The 12,097-nt window shown below is 38.8% G+C and overlaps 1 protein-coding gene across 8 annotated transcripts in view; it reads left to right on the top strand.

The window, feature by feature from the left end:
* The window catches only part of GAB1 (GRB2 associated binding protein 1), a 96,248-nt gene that overhangs the window by 57,673 nt on the left and 26,478 nt on the right, over positions 1 to 12,097 (top strand). For 6 of the 8 annotated variants that reach the window (XM_084285583.1, XM_084285584.1, XM_084285582.1 and 3 more), the window contains exons 3-4: positions 8,151 to 8,364; positions 11,022 to 11,102. In XM_084285583.1, the coding sequence (XP_084141709.1) occupies positions 8,151 to 8,364; positions 11,022 to 11,102 (295 nt within the window). The remainder of the gene's footprint in view (positions 1 to 8,150; positions 8,365 to 11,021; positions 11,103 to 12,097) is intronic. The other 2 variants (XM_084285585.1, XM_084285581.1) reach the window with 1 other exon arrangement.

Raw genomic sequence — 12,097 nt, 5'->3', positions numbered from 1 at the left:
CGAAATACTGTGGTCTGAGTTTTCAGGAGGATGAGGATAAATGTTTAAAGAACAATAGGAGTAGAGGAAGTGGATTTTTAAGTGATCGATGAGGAGAACAGTTAAAACAGTTTCTTTGCTTCCCAGAAACAAAATACCTAGGGAATAGTTGGCTTTAAAAGTATAAAAGCTTGTGATAAGCAGGATATGGATCAATTGTTATCTAAAGAGAAGCAATTTGTTTTATTTTTCGTGAGAGATGTAACAATAAGGGAAAACTTTCCCAGAATATTTAAGCACAGGTCCTGAAAGAAGGCTGTGAAGGTCCCTCCCTAGAATTCAGTAGACATTTGTGATCAATGTTTTACACGTAATCGAGCTCCGTGTTTCTGTAGTTCAGTGAATTGCGTATTTGGCAGTGCAAGGGAAGGAGGAAATGATCTTACTATATGCAAACATGTTACTTTTATGTAGTCTTTGGAATAAAGACAGCAATGATGAAGTGAAATGAGAAAAAAAGGAGAAGAAAAAAATGTTGAAAGCTATACTTGCGTTTCACAAATAATATACATGTGTTCAAGAACATTTCCCTTGTCATAAGAAGTGTAGCATAGATCATGCATTGAAAAAAGTGCAACTTGCCTCACACAACATTTTCAAATTTTGCAGAATTCCTGTTCAGGCAATTGCTGTCTGGTATTTGCCTCTCATGCCTTCAACATTTTGAACAGTAAAATTGTCAACTAACTTCCTTTATCATGTACTGATAATACATGTGTTTGTTATATTTGGACACTTCATCATAGCATGTGTGTAAGAGCAATGACTGGCAGGACGAACATAACTCTACCTTCCTACCTGCTCCTTGTATTCTCTCCAGTAAGGAACCATGCTGCATGGCCAGGTATCACTGCTGCTGTACTTGGCTCAGGATCTCTGTATCAGAGCAGGATACCTGTAGCACAAGTGTGGAACAGAAAACAGGTCTTGTGATCATCTACCTTATTATATATGTGTGTGTGTGTGTATATATGTATACACATAATATATATGATATATAAAATAATTATATAGTAATATATAATTATATATTAATATGTAATATAAATTAATATATTAATAATATATGTGTGTATATATATATGCACACATAGATACACACCTTATCTACCTTGTCATATACTACCTTATCTATGGTAGGAGGCATCAGCATGTAAACAGAGGAGTAGGAAGAAGTTAGTTTTAGAATAAAACTTTAGAATAAGGCAGTTTTTATTACAGTGACAGCTCAGTTCACGTAGTCCTTCAGTTATTGGACTGTGTTGAACTCTGGGATTACTGAGAAGAAATTATCAAGGGGACTTAGATAAGTAAAGTTGGATGTTAAACATATTTAGGGTGCCCTTCCTGTATGAAGGGGCAGCCTATAAGAGACACAATGCTCTTATCTTAGTGGATGATAGGGGCTGGCTTGCTTGTGAAATCAAAATCGTTATCAATAACATGATGAATTTTGGGTACTTTGGTCATGAAAGGTCTCAGAGGTGAGAAATAGATGGAGGAATGCTAAGAAAAATGCACTGTCAGAGTAATAAACGTATTTAAGAGTTTTGTCAATGGATATGAGTGGAGTAGTAAAGGAAATAGAAATTTGTTACTCTTAGACATGAGGTGGAAACAGACTGAGAAGGCTGGTTTATTTTAATGGGCATGATAATAGGACATTGCACGGTACACGTGATGTATGTAATGACAGTCTGTGACTTTTGACACTTCTTGGATGTGACTAATTGAAAGGAGAGTCATCTTGAAGATGACGTGCCAGGAGGATGAGTGACTGGTGACACTGAATGGGGTTCAGAATAACGCGGACGGATGGAGTTAAGTGTTAGGAGAGAGACGCTCCAGATAAGGATTGTGGGTCAGTTATCTCCGAACTGAGGCAATCATTTTAGAGGTAGCAGCGGTGCAGAGGCATCTATCATGGGGGATTTTTTGGATGATTACTTCAAGTAAAGGAAATGGCTGGTGAGATGTAGAAATGTGATTTCTCGGTGAGAATGTCATTGCTAAGAGTGAAGTCAGAATGTGAAGGAAGTTGTCACAGTCACCAAATACCACCTAGAGAAACTGCAGAGTAGTAATAAAATTTGAAGTGGGTCCAGAGAAAGGCCTGAAATTTGGCATTGTAGATTTCGTAGAGGTAGCTGATGGCTAAAGACCTGAGTTGGAAGGTGGCAAAGCTGACGTAATCATTGTCCATCTCCAAAGGAGAAAAGGAATACAGGACAGAACATGAAGCTGTCTTCAACTTCTGATGATGTGTTTAAGGAGGGTGGCTATGAGCAAATGAGCACAAAATCTGTGGTGGTACATCTTCTCTTGGAAGTACATGATGAAAAACTACCCACATAAAAAGCATGCAGTCAGAACTTTCATGTTGAGTGTTTGGGGGTTTTATGTTGAACTGCTAGCTGCCTTCAACAGAATATCCCGTGGAAAGTTGATTTTTCTTTTCCTTGAGAAAAATAGCGTGAATCTAATTTGCATAGGTAATTAAGTTATTTTTTTCCCTCTGGTTCCTGCTGGACATCTTCTGTGGCATTAAAATTGCCTGATGAGCTGCGTGGCGAAGGGGATTGCAGGAGGGTGCCTTGGAAGATGCTTGCAGATTGCTACTTACTGAGTCGGGAGGTGCTGTTCACCATGATGCCGAGTGCTAAAAACATCTTTTTGGAAGCCTGTAGATGTCTGTGGTTGCAGCCAGTGTGCTGCAGCTGGGTAAACTCGCCATGTGACGAGAGCAGCCTGTTCTAGGAGAGCTCTAGACCTTTATAGTGAAGGAAAAAGCTTTTTCATGTGGTGAGCTGCACTGTTTCTCTTCACAAGCACCTACAGAAGTTACCCTGTAACAGTACTTGTTGATTATTTTTCCTGCGTCACCCAGCCTGCGTACCATCTGAAGATGGAGAGAACGGGCTACATCTGTTGCTTTTTCCTTTTTCCCCCTTTTGAAAGAACAGCCTTCAAAAGAAAATTGCAGGTGGAGAGGGGGGAAGAAATTCGGAGTGGAAATGCTTTTGGTGTTTTTGAATCTTAAATGGGTAACCAAAAGGGCAGCTTAAGATTACTTAATGCCTGCAGTTCATATGTACTAAATTGTACAATTGAGCTCCGAAAGCGGGAAATGTTAGGATGTGATAGAAACTTAGAGCAGTTGGTCATGGTTCTGCTTTGTATGCGGGAGCTAGGGCTGTCCTGAACATAAAATACAGTAAGCAACTGCTGAATTCTTTATTACCTTCTTTAAAAAGGGTATTGTTATCCTCAGGAAAAGAGGGAAGAGATACTTGAGATGACATTAAGTTAACAAAACACTTCCAAAATGCATAGGAACTTTTAAAGAACTTAGGAGGATTTGATCCCCGTATAGCAGCAAGGTTCAGAAGGGAGGCTCGCTGCATAGATTTCCTATTGATTGTAAGCTGATCACTTCTGCTGAAAACCTCTCTTACGAAAGTTTGGTGCGCTGCCAAACCCTGACTAACGTGTCCGTGCATCTTCTGGGCTGGATCTGGCTTGCATCTATTGAGTTAAATATGTGAACAGAGCAAGTGCTTGTTTGTTTGCACCCATTGGCATATGCATGCTTGTGCTGTGTGCATGCACACGCACACATGTGGCCCTTTGATTCCAGGATCTTCCATCTGAGACCGTGTAGAAGCTGAGATGAGAGGAAGCTTGAGCAGTGTATTTCGGGATGTATGGTACTATGTTAGGCAGCAGAGATAATGACTTAACAGACTAACTTAAAAAAAAGTCCTTTTAAGGATTGAAGTATTTAATCACATGTACCATGTATTTGAAATTATTTCACATATGTGCAGCTTGCATAGATACAGTAAAATGAGTAATATAAGAGCAGAAATTATTAGTGAATTTGCTGTACCATAGCATTTTTTATGGCCAACACTGTTGTATCTGAAAAATTCTGTACAAGGGTATTGCTAATATTTTGTTGGCCACTGATTGTTTTAATAAGAACATCTGCACCATGGTAAATAGACTGAATGAGACAGAGTAGAATCACGTGGTTATGTATCTGTTGCTGATTCATTATTACAACGGGAAAATCCCACTTCTATTTTTGTCTTCCTACCTATGTTGCACAAAGAATGCTTTTTTCTTACTTGGATTGCAATTTTGGTACGTAATGAAGTGATGATTCTTGTAATGAAACTGTATGTTGCTCACGGTGAGAGTATTTGAAGTGTTTGCATTATCAGGATACTGAGAAGAGAATATATATCACTGTTGCAGTGCACAAAGATTTAATTTCTGACTTTAAAAAAAAAAAAAGCAGCACCAAGTGTGAACTCCCACACTCAAATCTTCTAGATTATTTGTAGTATTATTCAGAAAGTTTTCCTATTTACCTCCTTGAGTTTTGATTGTTTCAGTATTGGGGTAATTATGAGTATAGCTGTGAGAAAAAAGTGTAAATTGTAGAAAAAGTGATGCCTGCTTTTAGCAAATCAAGTGACAAAAGTATCTTCTGAGAAAGCTGCTTATTCTAGCTGTACTGAATGCAAGAATTATAAAAACAAAACAGGATTCTTTTTACGCTCGTTTGCATGTTAAATATTCTGGATGTTTTTCCAGCTCCCAGTTGTTTCAAAGCAGTTCTAGTGTCTGAGCTCTGGGAACAAACCAAATGACTTCCAAGGCTCTTTGGTGTGCAGATGACTCCTTCCCCAAAAATCTGCTGGTTCAAAATGAAGCAAACTGATTATTTTACTCTTTGAAATCATAATAGGCTGCTGGGATAAACCCTCTTCTTCATATCAGCTTGTGAAGTAAGTGGCTGAAGAGAATATTCTTGAGGGTTCAGATAGGCAAACAGCACTCGTTTGATCAGTGATAAGTCATTAACATTTCTGTTTTCTTGGTAGTCAAATTTGAAATAGCTTGAATGTATAAGGTGAGTAAGAAGTGGCACCACAATGAAGAACTTGAGATTGAATTAAAGCAGGCAATAGCCTACACCATTTAACACCTGCAAAATACCAGGGGGAAAAAAAAAAGCACACCACCAATGAAAAATAAATAATCTGTAGAAGGACTCTCAGGGATTTTGTCAAATTTGTCCCTCAAAGTAAACGAGACAGCCTGTCATAAGGAAAGCGCTGCTAATGATCCCTTAATGCTAATTGGCTCCAAATGCTTGCTTAGAGAAGAGATCATGAGCGCCTTTGAGGCATTTTGACAGTGTCACCTTTAATAATCAGTAATGATCAAAAGCCAAATGGTTGGAACAGGAGGAGTGAAGTATCACTATGTCTTTGTAAATCAGTAAGTGTGATCAAATTTTGTGCATTTTATGCAGCGGTTAGTTTCCCTCTTTGGGAAAGAATTAACAGAGCTAGGAAAGGTGAGAGTGAAGGAAAACAAGCTCTCCAATGAGACGGTTTCTGTACCAAGAAAAAAATAGGCAGTACCAAGTCAGTGAAGCTGTGACAAAGATCCATGAAGTTGAGAATATCCCTATTGAATGGGGGAGCAATGAATTGGGAACAAATGTTCATTATTTCCCTTAGGAGTGGAGCTGAAGGATATCAAATGAAGTGATCAAGCTGAAGGTTTGAATCAATAGGAAGTAGTTTTTCATGCCACACAAAGTATCTTGTGGAACCATTGTCACGGGATGTTGTGGGAGTCAAAAATAAATACAGGTACTCAAAAGAGGTAAGAGATTCAGAGAGAAGTCTGTCAGGGGCTGGTAAGCACAAACTCTGGATGCCACCTCTGCACTGGGATGTCCCAAAGCCTCAGAGCCCCCAGAGCTGGGGGCAGGATGCCAGGCTTGCCTTGCTGCTTGTGCTCAGCCTATCTGCAACAGGCCACTATCAGAGGTGGCATCCTGGGCTTAGAGACTTGACATCTGAGCCACTATATTTAGCCTGATGGCCTTCATCACCTTACCCTCATCACCATTTACAAGGTGAAGTGAGCCTTCAACTTCTATTTTTTTCTCACTTTTTTTTTTTTTTTTTTTTAGAAGAAAGTAACTTTTCTTTCTCCAAATTTTCTGTATTGGCCCTCTGTGCTGTTTGTTCCTCCTTCAAGCTTCTTGATTTTGTTTTTCCCCTGGAAAGTTACTATTGAATCTGTTTTTCTTCCTGGGAATGCCAACACGTGATTTTGTTGAAATGCCTCAGCCTTCTGTAGACAGGCATCTTGCTATGTACCTGCTAAGCTCTCCTGACTACCTACAGTCTAATTGACATACCCATCTTCCCCGAAAGCTTCAGGGACATCCTGTTTGATTTCTTTTTTTTTTTTTTTTTTTTTTTTCCCTTTTGTGAACTCAGCACCAACCAGTTCTAATGATGTGAAGGTCGTGTAGTCAAAGACATGGAACAGGGGCTGGTGATTTGGGTACTCTGAAGCCCTCATAGATCTTGCTTCTCAGTAAATGTAGGTAGAGTATGTAGTATATCTGGCTATTCTCTTGCTCTCTTAGTCATGTGTAAGCTTTGTGCATGGTTCCTAGCTCTGGAAGGCTCAGAGAGCTGCCTGTCCCTTCATCTGCTGCTTCTTTTTCCGGGAGCAAGAAGGTACGTGCCCGATAAGGCCATTCAGACACCTCTCTGTTTCTGCTATTGAACCCCCAATATTAGGGGAATGAAGAAATATCAGTTGCATTATTTAATGCAGATGCCTCAGATATGCTCCTACAAGCTCTTGAAATTCCAAAATAATAGAACATTGTTCATATTTTCATATTTTAACGTGTAGCAAAGAAACCATTTTATTGTTGTGTGTGTGATCATTGGGTGCAGTCTGGTATTGCCTTTGTTGTGCTGACGAGTTTGATGGATAGGTTAGGTCCAGCCTTCTACAAAAGCTTCTTGTAGGTTATCCTACCTTTTCAGGTAGGCTGAGTTGAGAAACTTTGGTACATCTAGACTTCTTCCACCCACATAGGTGTGGTGGGATTTAATTTCTGAGCCTGTGTAAGTGCTAGGGGAGTTCAAAGCAAGTACTGCTATTCCTATTTCCACATTGAAATCACCTGTACCTTGTGTACGCAGAGCTGGAAGCAGATGGGCTATGTTCTGGTCTGTTCAGCTGGTGTTTACCAGGGTAGTGCTGGGGAGCAGAAGCTGAATGAAGTCATTTTGTAGTCTATACCTGGCCTGTGAGCTTTAAAGGAGCAGTTTCGCTTGGATAATATGTTCATTTAAACAGTGTTCATAATCAGTCTCTGTTCATGCGATGCACAAATTGGAAATGACAATGAGTTGTAAGTATGCGAGAACCTTGATAATTAAGGAGTAGTTTGTTTAATTACGTTGTTCTTAGTCTATGAATCATTGAAACAATGCAAAAAATCAAACTTGTATTTGATAATGCCAATATTTTCCAGTATCCCAGGTAATTTAATAGTCAGGAGAGGGAAAAAAAAAAATCATAGTATATATTTGAATAGGAATATATAAAAATTACAGTGCCTTAAAAAAAAAAAGGCATAACCACATTTACTGTACTAAAATATAAAGTTGGTGTATGTAATGAGGAGTGCCTAGAGGAACAGGGTAGCTATTGTCCCTCTTTTAGCCATAAGGAATCTTCCATTGCAAAAGCAGCATCTTTCTGGTTGCTTTTCAGCTATTGAGAGAGGCCAGTTCTCGAAGGGTGACTAATCTGAAATGAAGTGACCTTGGTCGCTGAAGGATGAATATATATAGATAGATAGATATGCGAGTGCTGACTCAGGTTTTGAAATTCAGGTAATAAGCTATGGGCCTGTGTCTGCTCTTGATTAAAACAATAGAATTGTGTTCTTAGCTGTTTTAGTGCAGCTGTCAGCATCTTTGTTTTTTCTGTGACTCAAAAACAGGTTAAATAAGTCATACAGCCAAGTCATAACCTTTATTGTCAGGGCAAACTTAAGAGTTTGATTACAGTTTGAAAAAATATAAAGAGATTACAGGGATTTAAAGATAAATACAATCATTGGTATCCAGAACTAAGGTTTTCTTATGTCTACTGACTTTACAATGTTGAATTTAAAAACAATACAAACTTACATTGTGTTAAGAAATGTTCTTACAACACTACAAAAACATTTCTTCATTGTACCAAGTACTATGCTTTTGTGTTTGCAGATGCTGTGAAGCCACCGGTCAGTTCTTTACAAACATCTGCTGAGTTACCCTTGCCTGTCAACACTTCACCGCCTTCCATGCAAGCAGAATCTTCCCTACCTCCTCCTTATCAGCTTATTAATATCCCCCCACTAGAGTCTTCCTCTGGTCAAGAAGATCCTCAAGACTACCTACTGCTAATAAACTGCCAGAGTAAAAAACCTGAACCTATGAGGTAAGTTATGTTGTTTTTCTAATAACACTTACTTGTACAGGCCAAGGATATTAGTGCTAAAAGCACTTTCTTCTTGTTGAGTCGCCACAGATTTGGATGTCTGTGAACTGTGGGAGAAGTTACCAATAACTTTTGCTTCTCCTCTTTTTGTGCTTCAACTTCTTGTAGCAATACTAAGTTGTTTGAGCACCAGGCCCATGTTGCATTGTTGAAATCACCAATCAGAGGCATCAAATTAATGCAGTGGTTCCAGGCTGAATTAAATGCATATTTATTTCTAACTGCTGCTTCTAACTTAAATAGATGTGCAGCACCTTCGGCATAGGAGGATGTGATAACTACAGTAACTGCATAGGAGGAGGTGATAATTACAGTAACTACCTGGGAAATGTTACTGTTTTTTCTGGAATGTATCATGGTAGCAACCCCAAGGAGTTAGTAAAATCTATATTCTTTGAGATTTAAAAGCAAACAAGTGAACAAAAAACTTGACTGCGTGAGGAGGCCCTGGGGAGCCTCACCTGACTTTGAAGTTGGCTCTACTTAGAGGTATTGGAAGAGCTGGACCAGATAATCTCCAGAACTCCTTCCAACCTTGAATATTATCTGGGAGAAAGTTACAAGTCTCTTGAAAGCTGCTTTTCTGCAGTAATTTAAAACAAAATACACTGAGGGTATTTGCAGTTTAAGAAACAAAACAGCATATTCTTTTGGTGATAGCAGGAAAATATATTGAAGGCTGAGAAAAGTTTCCTTTGAAAAGTGTTTTTGTGAGTGTTTCGCATACTCCCTTAGGGCCATACCTTTTAGTGGCGGTGCCTTCTTCCTCAGCACCTTGATGCTCTGCCAGTTTTACTTGTGCCATGTGCTCTCTGCTCCCTTGGCATTTTTACTTGCTCTGTTGTGCCTGAGGAGTTTCCTGCTCCGTTCACCGATGATTGCATGGTAGGCAAGTATGCACTTTTCACAGTCTTCATTATAAAACGGAGGAATGAGCCTACAGTTCCCCCGGTGTATGGAATGTGCAGCTTGCAGGCAGTATGGCATGCCCCAAAGCATCCTGTAGAGAAAGGGAAACACAGAGTCTGACTGGAGTGGTGGTTACATGCTTAGTGATGTGTAGAAGCTGAAGGTGCCTGAGAGGTATGTATTTTTTTCCCCCAAAAAATTATCAAAAAGTTTGGTTCTGTTTCCGTAATGGCTTGCCAAAGCAGTCTCTGCTCATTTCAGAGCCCTGACTCATCAGATATGTGTCTGAGTGCCCATTTGTTTCCGCAAGGGATGGGCACAGAGTGGATTTCCAGCACCAAATGAAGAGTTTTTTGGTTTTTTTTTGAGTGATCAAGGCTGGGATATGAAATTGATCTGACTTCAGCAGTTGTATGGCTTGTGGGTTAAGTAGAGACAGTGAAGTCTAAGACCATAGATGAGGGCACAAAATGAGGCAAGGTAATAGAGTCCATGCATAGCCTCCAAAATTGCTTGAGAAAGACATTGGTAATACAGGAGAAGGTGTTTGGGTGTTTGGGGAAGGTACAATGTCCAGTGGAGATAAAAATGAAAAGAGAAATTGTTAAGATCTGAATGAAGTAATTGGGAGTGTAGAGATGGTTTAAATGTGTTTTAAACACACATGATACAGGCTTTCTCAATTACATTTAAGTAAATTCATTAGTTATGTCCTTTTATTAATGAGGCTTTAGTAATGAAAATTCACAATAGTAGTTACGCTGGGGTTTGTTCAATGTAAAAAGGTTGTATATGTCTCATTTGGTACAGGTATTGTGATGGATTTGGGCCAACATATACAGGATATAGACCTTTTCCTATGGAATTAGAGGTTTATGCATCTTTGTAGGATGTTATTAAATGATATGTTAGAGGACACTGTGTTCATTACCCCAGTCCACCTCCTTGCAGGTAAAGAAGAAATACAAGTCTGCATCATTCTGCATCATTTTCCTATTGATTCCAAATTTGGAACAATTCATTTGTGTGTTTCAGGCAACCTTTATTTTAATGGGGAAGAACAGTATGCAAACATCCATTAAAAGCAAATCTTAATAAATAGGTACTGTTTACATTAAAATAATAGGTAGGTGGTGTTACTTGAATGGTTTATTTCTGTAGTGTTTTATATTTGGATTTTCAAGTTGCCAGTATGCAAAGGCATGTTTTCTGCTCTGATTTTGCATGTTATTTTATAGGTAAGCTGGGAACAACTGAATTTGCTTTTAAAACTTGGGGGTTCTTTTACAGGTGAGGCGGGTAACTGAGAAACACAGAGGTTGTGGCCAACCTGCCTGTTCAGAATTTTTTGGAGTTCTTGTGTTTCAGAACACATAATCTCAAAATGCTTCCTTATGGTGTCATGCAATACACCACATAGTGTTGTGAGATGATTTTGGACACAGTACTTGCAGTTATAATTATCATGCTGTATTTTGTCTAAAATAGTTTTATGCTCTGATCACTGTTGGCTTGAGAAAGAGTATTGTTCAAGTGTAGCTTTTAGTGCGATTGTGACGTTCATATTTGGATCATAAACTAGAAAATGAAGCCAAACACTGTTTCCGAAACCCTTATTGTTCTGGCTCATTCAAGATGTATATGGAAATAATGCTGTCTTCCTCATCTTTCTTGTGTTTATGAACCAGCCAAGGGTCACCCTTTATCTCTGAAGAAGGGCAGGAATACCTTCTCTTAGAAGATTTTGAAAGTAAAAAGATACCACTGCAGTGAGTGAACAGTAGCTGTTGTTGGAACGTGTGTGAGAATTTAATCACAGAGCCATTAACTTGCCTGAAAATATTTGTTTCAGATATGTCTTGCATGGTGTTCTGTGAGTTTTAATAGAAGAAACTGTGTAACCTTGGCTTCCATTTTCTGAAAATAGCTGTAATCACCATAGAGCTGTTTTATCCACATTTTTGACTATGCTTGCTGTTTCTGTCCCAGATTGCTGGCACACAAGAGCGTTTTTGCTGCCACTTTGTTTATAGTATTCTATTTATCTATTGTGTTGATTCCTGCAGATGCAAAAAGAATCAGCTTGAAAGGATGACCGGCCAAGCCAGATCATACCCAGCATATTCCAAAATGGGAGATTGCTCCTCAGACTAAAACATTTTGAAATCTTTTCTCTTCCGTCTGTCAACATTTAGTTTTCAGTGCATGGCAATGGACTTGCTTGTTTTGCCCCCAATATCCCACCTTTGCTCTGTGAGTCCTAGTGCACAGTCCTTGTGAACCTACTGATTACACAATTATCTCTTCTTCGTACTGAGTAAGAAATAGTTTGGCCACTTAGCATAATCTGTAGATGCAGTGCACACATCTGCAAACACTGAGTTCATTAGTCATCCTCTGCTTATAAAGAGGGTTAGTAGTTTTTGTTGTTATATGGGATTTTGCCTTTATTTTAATCTGAAGTGCAAAGAAACCTTAATATCTTATTAACCAGAAGTTAATGGAGGTGTTTAAGCCAACTGATTTTTTTTGGTGTTGTTGCAAACATGGCAGATGTCATCAAGCATCCTGTATCAGAAGTTTTTAAAATAAAATCTGTTATGGATCTGTGGTCCTAATCCAACTTTCCTTGAGGTAACAGGAATCAAACATAGAGTTACATTTTTAAAATTGTAAATGTTCTTCTTGTCATGATCGGTAGTTAATACTGACTTGTGAAATCTATTTAAACTTCAAAGGCTGAATTCCATCTTCATTTTGGCAT

This window comes from Netta rufina (assembly GCF_964035555.1).
Source record: "Netta rufina genome assembly, chromosome: 4".
Classification (NCBI taxonomy): domain Eukaryota; kingdom Metazoa; phylum Chordata; class Aves; order Anseriformes; family Anatidae; genus Netta; species Netta rufina.
The sequence above is the reverse complement of the archived record's forward strand: the minus strand, read 5'-3'. Positions and strand labels throughout refer to the sequence as shown.